A 21,539-nucleotide genomic window follows, 5' to 3' on the forward strand; every position below is an offset into this window, starting at 1 on the left:
GGCCAATTGGCTGGATTTCGAGGACGAATTTTCGCGACGCTTTTTTGAAGAAAAGGCGTTCCCAATTAGACCGTTTGAGAAATAATTTAAAAGGCCGGAAAGCTCGTGCTTTACCCCGAGTGGGGAGTTTTTACGAGGAAAGTGGGGTTAATCTCACCCGCCCCCTTCTTCCTTTTTCCCTCTTTTATTTCCATCCTCTTTTATTATTTTATCTTATTTTTCATTTATATTGATCGAATGCCCTAATTTTCGCCTTTCTTTTTGGTACATAGGTCAAAATAACCGGCTCCTAATTCGAATAAACCACCCTCCCCCACCTTTTTCAGCTTTTGCTCCATGCGATTTTCAAGATATTCCAAAATAGGGCAGTTCAATTGGTTACTCGTGTATAAAAATTTCGAAAGATTAGATTTTCTTACAACCATATATGGTTGCACGAGATATTGAATTTTTTAGAAACAATGACGTTATTGATGTCAACCGCAATTCACGAAAACCGTCGAAAGTGCCTTTAAAATTAATCATATGGAATGATAATTAGATGATTTGGGATTTTTGAATTTTTCCATCTCACTCACAAAAAAAAAATATATGAATGGACTTGAGATTATCTCTACGATTAGAGGTAGATACACTTCAATGATTACCTAGTGTTTAGTGAAGACTAATCGATAGTGTGTGAAGATGATAGAGTGCCGATTATGATAATAGGAGATATGTAAATATATTGTTTGTTCTAGGTCCACTACCTATCGTGACCTCCATCGCCTAAAATAGGGAAGAGTGGTCGCTCTTTCGGTTAATTTTCTCTCATCTATCGAATGCAAAAGTGTACATGATGGAAATGTCATTTAATAAATAAATATACCATGTCCTTTTAAGGGTTTCGCAACGTTCGATGCAATCACAGTACAAAAATACATTTTGCATCGAGCACGATCCTACGCATTCACGAAATTCTGCCATTGTTGCTCGTGCAATTTAATACCGAATATATAAAATCATAAAAGAGCATGTAGAATTTTTCTTGTCCCGGATGATTATCTTCTTTGAGAGGTTTTCATTTTACCAGTCAATCTTTGAAAGGTCAACTTCACGTCAAGATCTCGCCACGATATCCCTTCTTGTTGTTTATCCACTCGGACCTCATCACAAAAGTGTATTTGTTATTAGAAAAATATCACAATGAAAAAAAAAAATCTGAAAAATCATTTTCCTTTTTCCTCAAAAAACATTTCTTGTTTTCAAGTTTAAAAAAGTATGCATATTTTCTTCGACGGTGTATGAATTTCTCTCGATTGGTCATTTTCAACAAACTTATATGCGTGAAAATCAGAAAATCAATTCGCAAAAGCGTGTTTCACTCAAAGGAACACACCCGAAGATTATCATTCTTTTGTCCGCATCTCAAGCTCCATAAGTTTATCAAATCTCAAAGTAATAATTGGGGAAATGCAGTCCCACGTTATCTCTCATCTTATAATAATCATAGATAATGCAAAGATATCCCCAGTCAAACTGTGTTGGACAAGGAGGTTTTGAATCTTGAGGTATCTCGTGCGTTCGTATCCTACCAGCACGAGATCGATGTCGACATATGTACGCTCTAGATATCGATCGAATCCTCATCAAAGAGAGAGATTATCATTACAAACTATAATCAAAATTTCCCAAGTCGTTTTCCACGGTGCGTCATCCGTTTTGGGTGGTCTCGCCATAAATCTCCAAGCTTGTTCACTTAAACAATCTCTTCATTAATCTACTCATTTATGGGATTAGGTGGGCGTTCGGTTGACGGTCGCTTGCAACCCCACCTCCGATTTTTTTTTTTTTTTCCTTCCCCCTTTCTTACCTATCTGAGCTTCCCAACATCGACGGCTGCGGATTCACCACAATCCCGCTTTCTGCCAGGAGCTGTCGTGCTTTGCTCCTTAATTTACCAGAAACGATATTCGCGAGCGTTCTTAATGCTCGATCAGAATCCCCACGCACGCTGCCAACTACTTCAATTGGCAATGAAGTGGAGTGGATTAATGTTTGGAAAGGAAGAGCCTCTTTTTGACCATGATTTTGTCACCATGATGATAAGGAGGGTTTGGTGTTCCTGACCTTATGTTGGGTTTTGAGAAAGATTCAGAGCTTAATCGTGGAGTTGGGATTTCAATTGATGTAAGATGAGGACGGGCGATAGCTACTCCTTTCCTATTTTTGGAGAATATACTCTCGAGATATAGTATCATGATGCCGACCCTGATCGGCTTCCAAGTCGATGAATTCAAAGCATTTGCTAGATTTAGTAGAAAAAGAAAGGCATAGCTTCATTTAATTTCCCAAGCGAGGCTGATCTCATCTAGCATTAGAGTCAATAGGGCTTTGCCTTTTGTGCCTACCCTGGGTAGCTCAACTTTACACCAGCCCCAAAAATGGAATTCCCATCTACTAAGAAGTCTCGCCTCCCTATGAGTTCACGAAATTGGGGGTTAATGTCGCTTTCGGCTCATATCCCAAATTAAATGCCAAGCCTCCATGGACGATAGACAGACGATTTTTCTTGTTAGCTGTTAGCGCCTCATTTTGCGTGGTAAATGCCCAGGATGCACAACTTGATCTCGCTAATTATAGAAACTAATCAATTCCATAACACGTCGTATAAAACGTATTATAATATAAAAAGTATTGCGTTACATAAATACTTTAAAATCATTAAAAACATTTAGATTTATTCATTTGCAATCTAGGGTTCACCGACCCCATTAGGTTGAATTTGGGGTCTATTTTTTAGTTGCAACATTTTATATATATTTTGGAAAGAGTCGTCTATTTATATTAAATCATCCTGAAAATAGTTTTCGAGCTACAGTAGCACAAATTCAATTCAGTGCTCCAGTTGTACAGCTGCAAAAACATAAAAGGGACCACCCAACTTGAAAAAATAAAAAAGGAAAAGAGGCGCAAAATTCAAAAAATACCGAAGCACGGATCCCCAAAATTCCCAACAAATCAAAGAGGACTCAGGCGTCAAACCCGGAAAAGATGAATGGCAATTTGGGGAGAGCGAACGAACATTTCCTCCGGCGCGCTCCATACCGTACGGGGGAAGTTCGTACGGCGACGGGACCATACGGAACGCCGAGCGAGCAGGCCTGAGCCGAACCGGATTTGCATCCGGTCCAAAAGGCATGAGACGATGGAGATGAGATTCGCATTTCGATACTTAAGATAAAATGTCAAGGAGCCTCTCGTCATGATAGTTACGTATATTTGTCAAATCTCCAAGGATGCATAACACGAAAAAGCGAGAGGCTTGTGACCTAAAACTGTTCGTGCCAACCATCGTACTTTGCAACCCTTCAAATGATGTCTCAATATCCATGATAAGTACTGAATTAAAGGTTGGTTTTAGATTGCGACAACTATAAAGTTGGTCTTGGAGATAGATTAAATGTACGGAACGTTGATTTACGGTATGAATTTTTCATACGATCATGGCTTCGCCCATTTCTGTCATGTACCGATATCTCTCCGGTTCTTTTTTTAATTTTCTTTTCTTTTTTTCGGGAGGAAATGTTGATTTTAGTTAATTTTTTAATATCGCCAGCGCCCCTGCACTGCACGGGAGAGAGAGAGAGAGAGAGCAGCTTTTAACTTCGATTTCCCGTCTCCGTCTCTGCAAATGGCCTCGCGTGCTTTTGCAGCCCGGAACAGATCGAGGCCGTCGCCGCCGCCGTCGTCGCCGCCGTCTTCACCGTCGCACGCGCGCGGGCGCGCTCTCGAGTGTCCCTCACGCCTCGCCCCGTAGCCGATTCCTTCCTCCGGTTCGAGCGCTTCGAATCTCTCGCCTCCTCCCCAAGCTCCAGCCCGTCGCTCTCATCGATCCCTTGCCGGCTCTGCCTCTGCCTCTCTCTGTCTCTCTCTCTCTCTCTCTCTCTCTCCGCGACGTCATCTTTCCAAGGGGAAGGAGAGAGGAAGCGAGGCACGCGAGCGAGGAGCGAGCCGTTTCGGTCCGGGGGCGATACTTGTGCCGGCAGGTAAAATTCCGGAGTTTACTTTCAGTTACCTCTAGCGGTCGCCATTACGCTTCGCCTCCAGTGTGCGTGCGTGCGCGCCTTTGCTTTTGCTTCGCTTCGGCTCTTGGGTTTCCGGCCTCGCTTTAAGGCGCCTTCGATCTGGGAGCCTGCATCGGCGAGATTGCGAGCCCCGCGCGTTGCGGTTTTCCACTTCCCCGAGAGGCTCCTGAGGCTTCGCATGCGTTCGCGGCTCTAGTTCTGCGCGCATTCTCGTCTTCTTCGTCGGCCAATCGGAGGATTCGTCGCCTTGCGGTTGGTCCTCTCGTTCTCTTTCTCCGGCGCTAGCATTTTTGCAGAATTGAAGTGAAGTAAAATGTGGAGACGTCTTTATTCAAATTTTTGCCCCGTCTTTTTTTGGGGGTTCAGGCTGAGCAGATCGCAATGTTTTAAAAATTTAAGGTTGAACGAATGGAGCAAGAGTCTCTAATAGTGGATCTTATGTGAGTTAAAGCTTGTTCGGTTTCTTCGAAAAGACGAATCTGCGATGCAGCTTCTGCGAAGTTTACGAGCGCAGGAGTACCAAAAAGAAAAAAAACGTTAACGTCCCTGCAAAAGTCCCCTTTCGCGATGAGGAAGTTGTGCTAAGTTTTGTTCTCTTCCCAGCCGGAGAAAAGACTTTTTCTCGCCGAGTTCTAGATGGTGCCTCGTTCATCTCGCGGTCGAATTGCCTGTTGACTTTTTGTTTGGTGGCTCTTTGGTGGCTGGGAAAAATTCCCAATTATATTTCTGCGGTTTGACCTCTGAATTGTTGAACCCACGACTTATATGAAGAGACTGTGAATGCAAAGGTTTGACCTGACTTTGCTAAGAGCTCGAACGCCGTTTTTTTTTTGCAGCCAATGGATTGGAGACCCGAATAGGATTCGTCGAAGCACCAGAGAGGCGAGGAGATGAATGCGAAGTCATCCGGGTTGATCATCGGGCTTTCGGTAGGGGTTGTGATTGGAGTGCTTTTGGCTATCTTGGCACTCTTTTGCATTAGATACCAGAGGAAGCGGTCTCAGATAGGGAACAGCAGTTCCAGGAGGGCTGCAACTATCCCAATTCGAGCGAATGGTGCTGATGCTTGTACCATACTATCGGACTCGACAATTGGTCCCGAATCACCCGTGAAATCTGGACGCAATGGCATGTCCATGTGGCTTGATGGATTTAAGAAGAGTAACATGGTGTCTTTCTCTGGAATACCCGAGTATTCTTACAAGTATGTTGGGTTTAATATTTTGGTTGAAATTTCTTAAGTAGTTTTGGAGTATGTGTGCACGTAAGGAATTTGATGTCTTTTGCTATTTAAACTTTGTAATAACAAGACAAGACAGTAGATTCTGCAAGTTAGCTCTTTAGCAGTTATAAGCTGAAGCATGATTATCTTTCTACTCAATTCAACTCTTGCTCCTGCACATGGTGGAGATATTAAGAATGTAATGTTTTGAGATTTATAGAGTTCCACTGAAATTCTTTTATATATAACTCTGGTGCTATGGTTGTCCTGCTGCTTTTACTTGTTTACACATGATGTGCCTGATATTATCATCTGATCATCTAATTCTTCTTCTGGACTCGTGGGTTTACCTGCATGTCTTCGCTTGCAGCTCTCCTTTGTTGGGGCTTGTAAAAATGATTGATACTCCCGCTTCATATAGGAAATATTACACCTCAATAAATCTTCACGCTGAACTGTAGTTCATACCATGGAAAATGACCTTTCTGAATACAGTGGTTCATTGTGCTTTTTGGCCTTTTCGTGGCTGAGGTTGCTTTATGATGCTACTACAGAGACCTGCAGAAAGCAACCTGCAATTTCACAACACTCATTGGGCAAGGAGCCTTTGGTCCTGTTTACAAAGCTCAAATGTCAACTGGAGAGACAGTTGCAGTCAAAGTGCTTGCCACTGATTCCAAGCAAGGGGAGAAAGAATTCCAGACAGAGGTAGGGATTATACATGTTTATGCCCTTTAAACTTGGCACTTTACAACTGAAACTGCTTTGACCTCTGTGTCACTCACACCAGCAGATATGTTACTCTCTTGTTCTCTGGTGGACATGTTATAACTTGCATCTTGAGATGTAATAGATTGCTAATAGATTGCTTGCTACTTAATTACATGTTCAGTAAAATGGGTTCACAAAAGAAAAACCCGCTGGAGTGAGGTAGACAGATCTGGACAAAAGACAAGTGAGATAGACAGTTTGGTGCAGTTACGGGCTTTGGGTATTGTGTCACACATTCCCACCTTTAATATTTTATTCTCAAGAAATAAAGTAATACTTCTTTTCCCATCCTAAATAGGGAGCCCTCTTCAAAATCCTGCAACAACTAGATTTGAATCATCTATTTATTGTCTACACTCTTTAAGCTTCATTTGATGTTTGGAGCATGAATTTGACTAGAATTGTCGACTTAAGAAATCATATTGTTGGCAAGATTCAGTCAAGATACAATTTTTTTAACCAACCAAATTTGTAGATATACCTTGTCAGATGTTATATAAGTTTTAGCTTTTGCTGATGCTTGTCCTGCTGGAATCACCAATATGGATGGCCACATAAGTCTTCAACCTTTCTCTTTGATCTACCTCTTGCTCTAAGTAATATTGACATCTTGACCTGCGCCTATATGGGCATTTCTTTTGCAGGTTAAGTTATTGGGAAGGTTGCATCATAGGAACCTTGTGAATTTGGTTGGTTATTGCGCAGAAAAGGGCCAGCATATGCTTGTATATGTCTACATGAGTAAAGGCAGCTTGGCCTCTCACCTGTATGGTAAGCTTAAACTCTACTTCCTGCTGGAGGAGATTACATATCTAGAGAGCATTATTTAAATGAATGAAATGCATGCTAGAAAACTGGACTTCAGTACATGACAAGCATGTTCATAAGCTATAAAATTTCCCCGAGTATGTCTGAGTGTTTATGAAAAGTTGGGCAGTCTAGCAGTAAATCGATTCATTGCCATAGGTTCAGTGGTGAGGAGGCTCTGGGTGAGAATGTAAGAGACAGTTGTTCCTTCCTATATGACTGTTTCACATAAAGGCCTAACCGTGAATAAGCCTGTAAACTGCTATATGCTATTATTTTAGATGATTATGAATGGTTTGGCATTGGAGGGCAGTTCTTGGAATGATTTATTGATATGATTTGAGTGCTGGCCGCATGAATGATGAAGTACGATGATCTTTAGACCATCAATTATCTCACCTGACATGATATAGAAATTCCCCTTTTATGTGGTGTCAATTCTTTCCTGGAAAGAAGTTTTTGTGAGAAAGAGCATTCTGAAGGATACTGCATGATTTTCTTAGTTAAGTTACCCTTGTTAGGTAGAAGGAAAAATTAGTGCGTGATTCTACCATGGAGACTGCATTCTGCTGTATGATGTTGTAAGTAGCACATATTCTTTCCAGGTGATATTAAGGAATCACTGAGCTGGGACTTGAGGGTCTATATTGCCCTAGATGTGGCAAGGGGTCTGGAGTATCTTCATGATGGGGTAAGATTTTGCCTGTCACCCATGTTGTTTTTCCTTTCTAAATCTATTTCACTTTTAGTTTTGGTGCTTTTATGTGTTTTTTTGCATACTGTACTAAAATTTGGCCATTGTTATAATTTCATTTCAGGCAGTTCCTCCTGTAATCCACAGGGATATCAAGTCCTCCAATATTCTCTTGGACCAGACCATGAGAGCAAGGGTATATCTCATTTAAGATTCTAATTTACATGTTCTAACCGAGGGTAGACTAGGGCTGGATAAATATTGCCAATATTAGTTGCATTAGGGAATTAATCTTTTTATATGTTTGTTTCATTTCTTGAATGATTCTGAATTTGCTGCTTGCCGAAACCATGTCCATGTAGATATGCATGTCAATAACTCAATAAAATTGAATATTTGCTTATTCTGCTTCGATCAGGTTGCTGACTTTGGACTTTCAAGAGAGGAGATGGTAGACAAAAATGCTGCTAACATACGAGGAACTTTTGGATACCTTGATCCCGAGTATATTTCCACCAAGGCCTTCACAAAGAAAAGTGACGTTTATAGTTTTGGAGTTCTGTTATTTGAACTAATAGCTGGCAGAAATCCCCAACAGGGTCTCATGGAATATGTTGAGCTTGTGAGTTCTCTCTCTCTCTCTTTCTCTGACACTCTAGTTTCAGAATGGGAGAATAACATTTACCAATATAAAACTTCTGTCTTAAATTGACTGCTGAAGTGCTATGGAAAACAAAACATTTGTTGTTTTATGTATTTTTCACAAACCACAACACCTTCACCTCTCCATCACACGAGCCACTATTAAACGAAGAAGAGAAGTAGTGTTCTTTCATATTGCCTATATTTCCTGTATAAAAGAAGCTATGGGGTAATGATAATAGTCTCTCCTCGCATTTTTCTTCCTCGTGTGTCAAACATTCTGTATTTTCGTCAAGCTTGGTTTAGTATACGCCTTAATCTATTTCTTGTTCAACTATATGGTGCGATGCATAGGCGGCCATGAATTCTGAAGGAAAAGTTGGGTGGGAGGAAATTGTGGACTCTCGCTTGGAAGGGAAATTTGATCTGCAAGAGCTCAATGATGTGGCAGCTCTGGCATACAAATGCATCAATCGCATGCCAAGAAGACGACCTTCCATGAGAGACATTGTCCAGGTTTTGTCTCGGATCTTGAAGTTAAGGCACAGTAGAAATCATCACAGGAAGTCTCTCTCCGCCGCCACTGATGAAGCCACAATCGACATGGACCAACAAGAAAGTAAGACTCCAACCAGCAACCACCGGAGGGAGGAATCTGTGGACAGTACAGCCGACACGTTTGACGTCTAAATGAACAGTTGTGTCATTTGTTCATTTTTTTGTTTCTTTTTCTTTTTCATTTCTTTTGGTTTTGGTTTTGGCTTTGCTTTGTGACATCTATACAGTGGAAAAGAAGGTAGGAGGCAGGGCAGATATTCCCAATGCCGGCATTTTGCTTCTTCGAGTAGGTTTCGCAGCTAATGTCATGTAACATAGTCTGCTCATTCCATTTTCGATCCTCGATCTTTTTAACGAAGTGACCGCACCATCTGACTCTGTACATGGTCGTGCAAAGAGGGGACTGAATGTAAATGCCTTTATGTCCAGTTGTTAAAATGTTCCTTTTGCTATTCACGCGCTGTCTCTGTCCGAGAGGTGAACCTGAAGGGCGCGGTCCCTTCTGTTCCCCTTTCTGTTTGTGTTCTGGTAGTAGTCCGTTCGTGCATGCGGTAACGTGAGGAGCTTGCGGTTGTTGAAGCGGAATCAAATCATCTGGCGCGCTCTATTGAAGGTTTACCCGACATCTCATTTGATGATGGGAGGTGCCAAAATCTGGTGAGCATTCCTTTTCTCACTGCCTTATTTAACAGGGAATTGGGAGCAAATCGTGCGTCAATCACTGAGTCAGTATAAATTTAATCCCGGAACGACCGGGGAGAAATTTTCGTACGCATTCGGGGCATGTTTAGTTCTGAAAGACAATTTCAAGAGTACCTGGGACACTTGGGTAGCGCAAACGCATTCAGGGCATGTTTAGTACTTGGGACACTTGCGGCGATCCATAGGCAAAAATAAAAAATGAATAAATACAAAAAAGAAATTGTTGCGTTACTAAACGCATTTCTATTCTTTTTCTCTATTCCGGAATATAAATTTTTGTGTCCACTACCAAACGGTTCTTTTTACTCGAAATTGTTCTGAGCGAGAAATAAAAAGAATTATTTCTGAAAAAAACTCTTCCTAACGGAAAGAGTTGTCATGCGCAGCCTTGTTAACACGACTTTTATTTTTCGAATTCTGCCTGATGAGCAAAGGAAAGATTTTCCTAAGAAGTCGAAAGTGTAAGTTATCAATGTAGTGCTTTTTTGGCATCATCATCGTTATTATTATCTCATTAAATTTATTACAAAATAACTTAGCAATAGAAAATATTACCGGAGTATGTATCAAGTAATCAATGGGCCAAGGAAGAATTTTAGGAAGATCTATTTTCTTTCCTTCTTTGTATTTCCTTAAGTCGATTTTCCTTAGAAGTCGAAAGTGTAAGTTATCGGTGTAGTGCTTTGTTGGCATCATCATCGTTATTACTATTATTATCTCATTAAATTTATTACTAAATAACTTAGTAATAGAAAATATTACCCGGAGTATGTATCAAGTAATCAATGGGCCAAGAAAGAATTTTAGGAAGATCGATTTTCTTTCCTTCTTTATATTTCCTTAAATCGAAATATCATAATATTCTTTCTATTCATATAGATCGTATATACATTATTTATATATTTTAATGTTGCCGAAGTAAGTTACCACTTCAAATTCGAAGGGAGCCTTTTATTTTATATCATGCCCCTATGTTTTCAATTCTCTGTCCATCGTTCAGGCCCATTTCCTTAGAAAATTGCATGTCGTTATTCTAATAAGCATCTAAATTTCAAGAGATAATAATATAAATAATCTCTAAATTTTAGCTAAATATGCAATACAGTGCCTGAATTGTTAATTTATGTAATATGATTTATTGAATCTTAGTATATATTTACTTAATCCCTAAATTATATGAAAATGTTCATTATTTTTTTTCTGAATGTAAAAATCCATGCATCATTTACACATTCACTCATAATTCAGAACTATTAGGATTATGTTATACATTGGGTTAAAGTTCCGAAATTATTTGTATCATTTTTCCAAATTTCAAACGGCCAAAGAGCAGCAAATGCGTCGTCGTTTCGCAGCGCCCCCTCTCTCCATATTTATCCATATCGCCATCGTATCCTTCGCCAGAAGCAGGAGACTGAGCTTTCGCAACGCTTCTCAGTTTCAGACCAAATCATCAGCAGCAAAAACCGGGGAACAGCAAGCACGACGGCGGCGGCGATGGCCATGGCCTCTCTTCAGAGCTCACTGACTTCGCTCTCCATTTCCTCCAGCTCGTTCCTCGGCCAACGCCTTCCCCTATCCTTCCCACCCCCGCCGGTCTCCGTACGTTCCTCCTCCCCTAATCTCCGAGCCGTTTCCCAGAATTCCAAAAACTGCAATTTTGTTCAGTAGCTTAGGACCAAACTCAAACCCTAATTGCCTCTGCACGCCTTGACCCGCACATAGTTAATTCGGTGTTTTAGGTGGTGGATTGTTGAGGGCAGTAAACTGGATTTCGGGCGAATGCACAGTGAATTCTTATGAGCCTGATATTCGCCCATCCGCGTTATCTGTGTATATGATACGAGACCGACGGTTTTGTATCAGCTGTTTCGCTTGTTATATTATTCGAATCTCGATTATGCGAACTTTGGCTACTGAATCTAAGGCAATGCATGATTGTGTTCTCGTGGATTCAGCTGCAGAGTGAAAGTGATGACACCGAATTAGGAACCGTTGCCAGTGATTCTGTATGTCGGTAGTAATCATGTGACGGTAGTTTCTCCGATGTTGTTTGGAGATATATCGCCGAGGAAAGGTATCGGCGTGGCAGTGTGTGACTACTCATTGTCTACCTATGCAGCGAGAATAGAAAATGCAGGAAATTTCTTGTTCTGTGGTTGTGCGATTTAGATCGATGTGCTTTTGCAGTGTTTTCACTTGGCTAGCAGCTGCCTTATGTGGGTTTTGATGGATGGGCACCGCCTTTTAGTTGATTGAACTTCTTCTGTTGTTGAGCTGCATGGTCTTAAAAGCTGTTTGAAACTTGATAATTGATATATCTATTAGTTCATTCGTACCTGTTGAAATTGTCTCGGCAGATAATTTGATGTGAATCATCTTTAATTCGGTGGCTTTATCTGACTGCTTCAGTCTGAAATATGGCAGAGCCTATTTCCAATTTGGTATTACCAATAGGAGTAGTGAAGGGTCCATTTGGAAAATGGTGAGGTGAATCCTATATTTACTCCATTCTGCTCTCCTCCCTGGCCATAACTGGGTTCTGTTGTCTTGTTCTTGTTAGTATTCTGCAGGTGCTATATATACCATGCTTTATTGGAGTGAAAGAGGCCTCTTTTACCTTTAATTTTTTGTTTCAGATAAAAGTTAGTCGTTGGGACAGACATTCTGTAGGGGCAGCTAGGATTGGCACTTAGTAGTCGCTGCTTGCAATAAGTTCTTATAGAAAGTGAATCAAAGGTTGCACTCACGGTTACCATGAAACCACACATTCTTCTATTGGGGAGTGGACTCAGTATGATATATTCTGGTGTGTCTACTGATGAGCACCATGCTGACATTATGATGCTGGTCTGCAGACTCTTAAGCAGTATTTTAGCTGTTCTAAAAAAGAAATGCAGTAGTTTGTCTTGAATTCGTGTCTATTTTGTTCTGCTTACCCAACATGTCTAGAGGCATAACTCATTTCTATCCATTGGATCCCTTCCTCCGTGCAGGTCAATTCAGCAGACAAGCCGTGCCTCGTTGTTGCAAAAGTTAGCATTGCTTTTTCCTTTTCTTTTTTCTTTCTCTGACTGATCTCTCTCTCTCTCGGGTTTATTTCCTTTTAGAGTGCTGAAATTGAATTATGCTTACAAAAGGGAACTGCTTTTGCCATCAACTGAACTACATATCAACTGGTCTTTGTTTTCCCATTGGCAGCTTAAACATTGGGAGAGAAAAAAATGTAAGCCAAACAGCCTTCCTCTTTTGCATAAAATGCATGTCAAGGTAGGCGATACAGTGAAGGTAATAGCTGGACGTGATAAGGGAAAGATCGGGGAAATATCTAAGATCTTCAGGCACAATAGCACCGTGGTTGTCAAAGAGATAAACTTGAAGACAAAGCATGTGAAGAGCAGGGAAGAAGGTGAACCTGGGCAAATTGTCAAGGTAGTTCTCACTTAATCACTGAGAGTTGAGCTAGTTCCTTGAAGATACTGGACAATTACTTCGTGTCTATGGATAGAATCTTTTAGAGCTAAATATCAGTATTTTCCATTTACCCTACAGCCTTCTGGCGACTTTGATTGAGGAGTTTTATACTTAGAATGGCATCAATTATGTGTAATAGGAATGTCTACTTCTAATAAATTTCAAGTTGGTTTTTTGTTATGAGAACTAAATACTTGTCAAATTTTCTTATCCAGATCGAAGCGCCTATTCACAGCTCAAATGTGATGCTCTACTCGAAAGATCAAGAGGTGACAAGTCGGGTGGGTCACAAAGTGCTTGATGATGGAACAAGAGTCCGTTTCCTCATAAAAACCGGGGAGATCGTTGACAGTACAGAGAACTGGAAAAAATTGAAGGAGAGCAAGGAGAAAACTGAAGTAGCAGCAGCCTCATAGAAATGGTTCTGTGGCTCCATTAGACTGTAGTCTCTGGATCTCTTTATGTACATCATTCCTCTCTAGCAACTTCATCTGACCATTTTCGCAGAGTTGAAATTGTGCTCTTTCTTTCCACACCCTCATTCAGATGGTAGGATAGAAAAGCAAGTTTACTTATATTTAGACCAAAAGAAATGTGGGTCGTTTCACTTCTGGAAGATGAATGTCAGCGTTAAGATGCAAATTTTTGACAAGCTCTAGTTTTTTCATCTCCTTTAAACTGTTTCATTTATCCAATTTTGCAACCACGGTTCATCGGATTGGCCATGATGCCATTGCTGTTCTCCTGCGCGCTCATCGTGCTTATGTGATATGGTTCTTGAATTTCTTTTTTGGGTCCCCTTATTGAGAGCACGAGCTGACAGACCAGGGAAGATACTTGATGGAGTTTACGTGTATGTGGACAGCTCGTGTTTACATCACGTGAAGATCAGCCAACTCAGAACTTACTAAATGTCATCCTGCTTTCTGCTTTTTTAATTTAATTGGAGCCCCTTATGGCCTCTTTTTCGGAGTTTGCACTGCGGTTGGCTATTTTTAATGGTTTATAACCAGTTACCACAATTGTTCGACTGTTTCTAAGGAAAAGATCTGGTGCAACTCTCGTCCGCATGCCAACGAAAGTGATCTGTTAGTGAGGTCTGCAACTTGCAGTTAATATTGTAAGCTCTCTATTAGATATTTATGGGCGCATATTCTTGGAACATGCCTTGCTTCTGTCTCCTGTATTAAAACCCTAAAATATTTGCTTGACAAAAAACTATGAGCTTAGTTGCTGCTGGTATCACAGGAACGAAGGTAGATCGGAAAACGCCATAAACACGGATTCTCCAAACAACATTTGGTCTATTCTATCTGAGGAACATTGTTTGGATCAAATCCCTTCCTTCTTCCTTGATCAGTTGTCCTGTTCTTTTCCCACTAAAATGGAATGAAAATCAACGTTTGGAGATGTTGGATAGAACAGATGTTGTTCTGGGTGTGTTTAGTTTTGCTCACAGCGTGTGAAATTGCATCGATCTTGCATTTGGTTCCAGAAGCCTGGTGAACTTTGAGAGCACCTGGTCATAGCTGATTCCGAGACGTTCTTGCTTGTTCTGTTTACGTGAGCATTAGGTGGTTCTGACGCTTACGCTGCTCGAGAGTGTGCTTGCCGAGACTGTAGGATGGAAATGACCCCTCCATGACCCCTCCATGACCCCTCCATGGGATAATGTTGGAGACATTTCTCCACCCATGAACCCGAGTCACATCCCGAATTCGATGTCTGCGTCGTGGAGCGCAGGCAACTTTACTTGCATGACAAGACAGCATTTTCCTTCGAGAGAATGCAATGGATAAATCACTTGCGTAATTGGAAATTAAATTACTCGAGAGTGAAATGCGGGGCATGTGAAAACTCCCTCCACCAAGGTAGTCCGCCGTCGGGAATCAGGAAAATCAGCCGTGTAAATGCTGTTGTGTGATTAGAAGTTAGAACGCAATGTAAATCTCCTTGAAATTATAACAGATACACGAAATCAAGAAGGAACGATCATATACGTGTGTGTATGACGTGACATGTAAGGAAAAACCGATGCTTTTTTTGGAATAAAATGTCAAACACAACGCCATCAAAACATCTCACATTGATTATTTATGGAATTTATTTACTTTTCATATACATATGATCTTTTCCCCATAAATCTAACATTTTGAGTAAGACATTATTAAAAAAAAAAATCACACTCATTTTGAATATTTGTCAAGATAACTCAATGTCCAAAAAAGCAATAAAATAAATTTTAAGTAATTGAATGAAAACATGATTTAATATTTAATTACTTGAACACTCTCCCTCATGTGTAAAATAGACTTTGATTTATATAATTAGGGAGGCAAATATGAGTTGGAAATATTTGAATTTAGACTTTCTATTCTGATACCATATAAGAATTATACGGAATCATTATCAACTGTTTTAAAAATTAAAGTTTTCAGATGAAAATGTGATTTAATATTTAATTAGGCAATCGATATTTTTATGTCAGCATGTGCTGGCAACACAGTGCATCAGTCTCCCTTTGAATTGATATCTTTCACCTGTCAAGGTAAAGGTATAAATGTAAGGCACTCACAATTTTTTTATGTTTTGGTCGGTAAGGCACTCACATGGCTTGCATATGAAATAAATATATTACCATGTGACAGAGACAACCGTTATTAAAAGATTTCCCTTATTTGGCACAGTAAACATTTCCCTGCTATCTATATATATATAAATAAGGAGACGTGGCTGTCCATCTTTACTACTCAGAAACCAGACTTTCCATCCTTCCCCAGTTCCCTTAGCTATCGAGAGGAGCCAAGGGCCATCAATTTCGAAAGAGCTCCCTTTCTCAATTCTCATGTTTTGCAGAGAAGAGAAAGGAGGAAGAGAGACAGAACAGAGATGGAAGACGATAGCAAATATTCAACTGCACCGGCATACTGTGTCACCGGGGCGACCGGTTATGTCGGTTCTTGGTTGGTGAAGTCTCTCCTCCAACGCGGTTGCAAGGTCCATGCTGCGGTCCGCGACCCCGGTGTGTATCTCCATCCCTTTACCTCGTTTTTCCCTTCTCATCGGCAAATCCGAGTCGAGTTCGAACGCTTTGAGCCTATGGATTTTTTTTCTTATTTGCCTCCCCCCTCTTTTTTTTTTTTTTTTTTTGGCCTTCGATGCTCAACTTCCTCTAGTCGTGTTTCGGCTGTAGTTTGGTATTTCTGATAATTTGAGCAAAGTTGACGTGGGATTTTTTTTTTTTTTTTTTTGGGGGTCAAAAACTGAGATTGAGACGTCAGAAATTAATTTCATTTGCTAGAATGTGTAAAGTCTATTTGTTGATGACCTCCGCCCCCGGAGAGAGAGCGAACTGTATATATTGGTCTGGACGGGCTCGAACTTGGCCCATGGTACGTGAAGAGCCCAATCGGCCCAATTGGCCCATCGAGAGTAGAATTCCACCCCGGATTTTGGCGCTAAGGTCTGAGAACTCATCAAATTATTTTATTCTCACCAAAATTGTCCCATCTTGTTACATCCTAGGGAAGCAATCAAAGGATTAGCAGCAAGAATTACCATTGGCTTGGAAGTTGCTTTCACTGAAATGAAGAATGTCATGTTGCCCCCTGAGCTTCATTAGGGACTGTTCATTCTACTTTCGCTTATTTCAAAATTCGCCCTGATCACTTAGAAAAGCTTCCGGTTTTCCTCATCCTGCAGCTAAATCCTTGCGTCTGCTATTGACATGGAATGGCGGAGAGCGCTTGAAGTTGTTCCGAGCTAGTTTGCAGGATGACGGGAGCTACGATGAGGCCGTAAAGGGCTGCGACGGCGTCTTTCACGTCGCCGCCCCAATGCAATTCGACGTTCACGAGAGCACCGGTAGATTCTTTTATATTGTACAACTCAGTGGCAACTTTTTATGGTGACCATAGCGCAAGAAATCGTCGAATCCCATAAGAACTGCTTCCTTCTTTATTATTTTTTGTCAAAAGATGAATGCGTCCATTCGAACATCATCGATCCAGCGGTCCGGGGCACCGTGAACCTCCTGAAATCATGCCTGAAATCAAAATCAGTGAGGAGGGTGGTGTTCACATCTTCCGTCAGCACAATCACTGCCAAGGACAGTGCAGGGAATTGGAGAGATGTGGTCGATGAATCGTGCCTCACCCCAATCGATCATGTGTGGAAGACTAAAACCAGCGGATGGGTAGTTCCACTTTTCATTTGCCTTCAGTGTTCAAGAGCATACTAGTGATTTTCTTTTGATTTTTGGGTTAAAAGTGAGAAATTAGCAAATAGATGATGAGGTCGTGGCAGGTTTACGTGTTGTTAAAGCTCCTAACGGAGGAAGCAGCTTTCCAATTTGCAAGAGAGAAAGGGATTCACATTGTATCAGTGGTTTCCACCACGGTTGGAGGCCCATTCCTCACGTCTCCTGTTCCCTCCAGCATACGAGTTCTCTTGTCCCCAGTCACAGGTAGCCTTTTGCTAGTATATCTCCAGTTGATAATGATAACTTCGAGTTCATTATACATATCAAAATGGGTCTTAAACCCATTTTTAATTTGTATTTAATGAGCTGAATTAGTCATATTAAGTAAATGGATCATAAATGAATTTAGAAAGGTAAAATCTAAAATAAATCATAATTGAATGAGTGCACAACTTACTTAAGACTCAATCCACCTCTTTGACTCTCTCTCTCTCTCTCATTCAATCTCGCAATTGCTCATTCCATGCTTTGAACTCCATTTTAGTATGAGTCTTCCTAGACTAGGTCAGATATGAAAGTGTTTAGCAATATGGATTAGATTGTGTTGTATTAGGAGTGTGAGCACTAGAGTCGTACAAAACTGGTCGGTTTTGGATGGTCTCTGGTTCCTAAAATTTGGAGCTGACGATGATTGGTCCTATTCCATATGTGGGTTGGACTGATGGTTTTTCGTTCTTTTTTATTGCCAAAAGGCTGAAGAAGAGAACAAAAACAAAGTTCATAGATACACTAGCATTCTTCATGCGTGTTCCATCACCTGCGAAAGTTCAAAAACAACATCCTTTCCAATCCCTTGTTCGGTTCTAGTATTCTATTCCCTACCAGGAAATGGGAAAAAGAAAGAAAGAAATCACACCGGTTCTTGAACCCACTCGACAACAGGACTAGATCGGTTGATCCAGATTTAGGATTAGGTGGGTTGATCTTCAATTCCACAAACTAGGAGCCAACTATTTTGGTTAAGTTTTGGATTCGAAGATGAGAATTGTCCATCTTAGAAAGAATTACCCTTAATTTGGATTAATGTGGATCGGATCATTTTTAGCTTGACCCACCTGTTTGATAGGTCTAAAGTCCATTAGCATATGGACTTCATTCAATGAGCCACTTAACAAATGTAAAATTATGGTGATTATATTATGTAGATGAAGTCGACATGTTCCGAATATTATCTACCGTGAACTCTAGAATGGGATCGGTTGGTGTAGTCCACATTGAAGATGTATGCAATGCCCACATTTTCTTGATGGAGCGTGCCGAAGCAGAGGGCAGATACATATGCTGTGCTGAAAGCTGCCCCATGTCCAAGATGATCCGAAACCTTGCCAAAAATTATCCACAATCGAACATAACAAGGTAATTTTTCTGGATAATATACAGATGAAAATTGCATTGCTGCATGGACAATGTTCGCACATAAACCTCTTTTGCTCAATGTCAGGTTGGCGGATCAGGAGAATGAGTCGGTCCCAGCTGAGATTTCTTCAAAGAAATTGAGGGACTTGGGGTTCAGCTACAAGCATGGAGCAGAGGACATTATACGCGAAACCGTGACTGCCTGCATAGACTTTGGCTTTCTTCCTCCATTAGCAACTTAAAACTCGGTCTTCTGTCTTTCAATTTGTGAATCCAATGGGCTACAAAACTAAAAACTAATCGCCTGTGGCTGAAACGAAAAGGATGGAAGTTCTGGAGCTGGGTGAGAGCTGTCTTACCCTATATGTATTGCAAATACAGTCGACACCAATATACTTTGTAAATCGACTCTCTCTGCACCATTCGACCGTGTTCGTTGAATGTCGAACCAAGTTAAAGTTTTTGCTGTTGTCACTTGTCAGGACACATTAACAGCTGCTGCGGCCATTAATGATGCTCAAGTTTAAAATTCATGGGACTCCACGCGCTTAGAGTCATTAGCATTTGAATGCGAGCTGGATTTCGAAATGGGAACTGCACTGCATTAATGAATGGCAAGGTTTGACCATAGATCCCGGCAAATGCTGTGGAAGCTGTTCATTTGTTAACTCAGAACTCGAGCAAAGACCAAAGACAAAAGATTACTGAATTAAAAACATGTCCGTGCAGTAGATTTCAAAAAAATGGTCATAAAACAGAAGTTTCAAGAAGCAGAAGAGCATCATTTTTACGACTCGGGCATGATGACTAAGCTCGGCGAAGAGGGTAAAGTCAAAAGAGTGGTCTTGCCTCGTGAGTGAATTTGAACCATAACATTAAGATTGGACATGAACCCTCTGTCTCTGTCTCTCTCTCTCTCTCCCCACTTGAATCTTTCAAGAAATCCAAGCTCCTTTCACCCATCGTCATTAAAGACATGGATCGCGATTGGTTGCAGCATTTCAGGTCTTAAACAGTGGTCAGTAATCATTTCCCTTGTTCAGAGAAGATCCGAAAAGCAAACCCAATGCACTCATTACTCGGGGAGTTTTCCTCATCTGCTTTTCGATTTCTTTCTCGGGGGTTCGCGGTCGAACTTGAATGTCCTGATGAATTGTCGACATCAAATCCCGTTTCGTCCGGTGGCTCTTCCTCTGCAGAAAGCTACCGCCTCCATTAAATGTAGGTCCGTTCGGTGGTTCATCCACCCAGAAGCTGTAGGCCCTCGGCTCCTTCCTTTCTTTGGGGTTTTGGAGTACCAGAGATTCTGCACATCTCATTCAATTCATTCATGCTTTCATACATGCGTACATAAATTTGGTTAGTGACGCATTCATTGAGTGGTTATGATGTTAGGCCCCAGGGGGGCTTTCAATGCCGGGCCAATGTCACCGCGAAATGGTACAGAGCATTCGCTTGATCCTTCGGTGGCGAAGCATGACGTTCCGTCACCGATTAAATCGAGTCTTATGAACATATGCCCGAAAGCAACCTCTTAAGTAACAAAAGTTTCGATTTTGATGACACCGATCACATGCTTCACCGGAGCATTTGATTCGTTGGAAACTTCAGTTGGAGGGAACACAATGAAGAGAAATGGAGTGTCCTAAGCGCTCTTCTTAAGACAGCCGGTCGAGGAAACTTCGCATTTTTCCATGCGCCTATTGCGGTCGTGTTATGGACAAATTATAGCCCGAAAATCGATTTTTTAAAATTTGAATATATTTAATAAGTGTGTCGAAGCACTCATTGACACGATTCTTTTAATGAAGTAGCGGAACATGTTCTGCATCGCTATTATTGTTTTGGAAGTTCTCGGTTTCACCATTATTGCAATTTTCGGAGTTCAAACAAGTATCGACACTGTCAAATGTTATTTCGGTTGACTCTTTGTATCACGAACACTAAAACAAGATTCTTGGCTGTGGTATTTTCTTCCATGATTCCCCCACATTATATTAGAATCTTTAGAATCAGCTGAATTCTTTCAGCAGAAAAGGTGACTTTCTCATAAATAAATAAAAAGCAAACCCCCACATGCAAATATTCTCTTTTTGAAATTCCTAGAAAAGTCAATGAATCAAAAATTTCCACTATTTAACAAATGCATTAGAAGGATACGGTTATGTAATCCCTAGATTTTTATATACGTTCGATTAGTCTCTAGATTATATGAAAATATTTGACGTTGTCCTTGATCTTAAATTAAGAATGAGTATATTTAATATATATTAAAAGTTTGGAATAATATTAAACAAATTAAAAGTTTAAGAATAACATTAAATATTAAATTAAAGTTCATAAATTATATAGAATAAATTAAAAATTCGGTAATCACGTTGAATTGAAATTTAAAGGATATGTATGTCATTATTCGATCTTTTCACGAGAGATTATGGAATTGAGCACACCTTCGTCACATGGCATAATGAAAAATCGATACAAGTGGGTGGCATGGTAGGATGAAACAGAAAGAGACAAGAGAAAGGTACGACATGCAAGACACCTTCCCGAATTTTGTTCTCTTGCCCTAGAGCTAACCCTCTTTTGGGGAAATTGCTGCCCCTACGCAAGGACCCACATGCTGCTTTGGCTTATATAGCGTTTACCAATCCTCCCCTGTTTCTCTTTCTCCCCCCCTTTTTTTTTCTTTTCTTTTTTTAACTTTTTTGGCCCCTATAGGATCAAATATTTACTCACCTCGCATGTGCATCATGCCAGGTTATCAGAAATACCCCCCTCAAAATAAGAAAGTGTTAACGAAGTCCTGCTCCTTCCCAAATGGGGCCCATCATCTCCTCCTTTGCACTATTCTATATGACAAATTAGAAAAATAGACGGTGGCGTTTCTCTCTTTTTTCCCTATATTTTTAATTCCGCCACAAAAAACAAGGCCCTTTTTTTATCCGTCTTTTGCTCGTTCGTGCATGAAATTCAAGCCGGTCA

At 40.7% G+C, this 21,539-nt stretch overlaps 3 protein-coding genes across 5 annotated transcripts; all 3 read left to right on the plus strand.

Annotated features, from left to right (window-relative positions):
• The first annotated feature begins 3,610 nt into the window (after positions 1-3,610).
• Positions 3,611-9,199, plus strand: LOC104450198 (calcium/calmodulin-regulated receptor-like kinase 1). 2 transcript variants are annotated; one of them, XM_010064647.3, is made up of 8 exons: positions 3,611-4,028; positions 4,904-5,271; positions 5,844-5,997; positions 6,705-6,831; positions 7,473-7,558; positions 7,686-7,757; positions 7,980-8,183; positions 8,558-9,199. In XM_010064647.3, the coding sequence occupies exons 2-8, from the start codon at positions 4,958-4,960 to the stop codon at positions 8,891-8,893; spliced, it is 1,293 nt and encodes a 430-aa protein (XP_010062949.2). In that variant the 5' UTR covers positions 3,611-4,028; positions 4,904-4,957; the 3' UTR covers positions 8,894-9,199. The 2 variants fall into 2 exon arrangements, with proteins under 2 accessions (XP_010062949.2, XP_010062950.2); XM_010064648.3 differs by lacking the exon at positions 3,611-4,028 and adding an exon at positions 4,082-4,319 and having other exon boundaries at positions 8,558-8,893.
• A 1,655-nt stretch (positions 9,200-10,854) lies between these two features.
• LOC104450199 (50S ribosomal protein L24, chloroplastic) lies at positions 10,855-13,608 on the plus strand. Its single transcript, XM_010064649.3, has 4 exons — positions 10,855-11,065; positions 12,460-12,498; positions 12,665-12,895; positions 13,153-13,608. Exons 1-4 carry the CDS (start codon positions 10,961-10,963, stop codon positions 13,351-13,353), a joined length of 576 nt encoding a protein of 191 aa, XP_010062951.2. The 5' UTR covers positions 10,855-10,960; the 3' UTR covers positions 13,354-13,608.
• A 2,063-nt stretch (positions 13,609-15,671) lies between these two features.
• Positions 15,672-19,021, plus strand: LOC104450200 (putative anthocyanidin reductase). 2 transcript variants are annotated; one of them, XM_010064650.3, is made up of 6 exons: positions 15,672-15,959; positions 16,640-16,801; positions 16,915-17,132; positions 17,243-17,402; positions 18,344-18,554; positions 18,640-19,021. In XM_010064650.3, the coding sequence occupies exons 1-6, from the start codon at positions 15,827-15,829 to the stop codon at positions 18,794-18,796; spliced, it is 1,041 nt and encodes a 346-aa protein (XP_010062952.1). In that variant the 5' UTR covers positions 15,672-15,826; the 3' UTR covers positions 18,797-19,021. The 2 variants fall into 2 exon arrangements, with proteins under 2 accessions (XP_010062952.1, XP_039170758.1); XM_039314824.1 differs by having other exon boundaries at positions 17,261-17,402.
• The last annotated feature ends 2,518 nt before the right edge of the window (positions 19,022-21,539 follow it).

This window comes from Eucalyptus grandis, chromosome 6, assembly GCF_016545825.1.
Source record: "Eucalyptus grandis isolate ANBG69807.140 chromosome 6, ASM1654582v1, whole genome shotgun sequence".
NCBI lineage: Eukaryota > Viridiplantae > Streptophyta > Magnoliopsida > Myrtales > Myrtaceae > Eucalyptus > Eucalyptus grandis.

Bases quoted from the DNA above. Each gene is read 5' to 3' on its own strand.
- LOC104450198 (XM_010064647.3), top strand. From the start codon at position 4,958: ATGAATGCGAAGTCATCCGGGTTGATCATCGGGCTTTCGGTAGGGGTT. The intron at 5,272-5,843 runs GTATGTTGGGTT...ATGCTACTACAG, and splicing joins ATACCCGAGTATTCTTACAA to AGACCTGCAGAAAGCAACCT. The intron at 6,832-7,472 runs GTAAGCTTAAAC...TATTCTTTCCAG, and splicing joins CTTGGCCTCTCACCTGTATG to GTGATATTAAGGAATCACTG.
- LOC104450199 (XM_010064649.3), top strand. From the start codon at position 10,961: ATGGCCATGGCCTCTCTTCAGAGCTCACTGACTTCGCTCTCCATTTCC. The intron at 11,066-12,459 runs GTACGTTCCTCC...TCCTCCGTGCAG, and splicing joins TCCCACCCCCGCCGGTCTCC to GTCAATTCAGCAGACAAGCC. The intron at 12,499-12,664 runs GTTAGCATTGCT...TCCCATTGGCAG, and splicing joins CGTGCCTCGTTGTTGCAAAA to CTTAAACATTGGGAGAGAAA.
- LOC104450200 (XM_010064650.3), top strand. From the start codon at position 15,827: ATGGAAGACGATAGCAAATATTCAACTGCACCGGCATACTGTGTCACC. The intron at 16,802-16,914 runs GTAGATTCTTTT...TTTTGTCAAAAG, and splicing joins CGACGTTCACGAGAGCACCG to ATGAATGCGTCCATTCGAAC. The intron at 17,133-17,242 runs GTAGTTCCACTT...AGGTCGTGGCAG, and splicing joins AGACTAAAACCAGCGGATGG to GTTTACGTGTTGTTAAAGCT.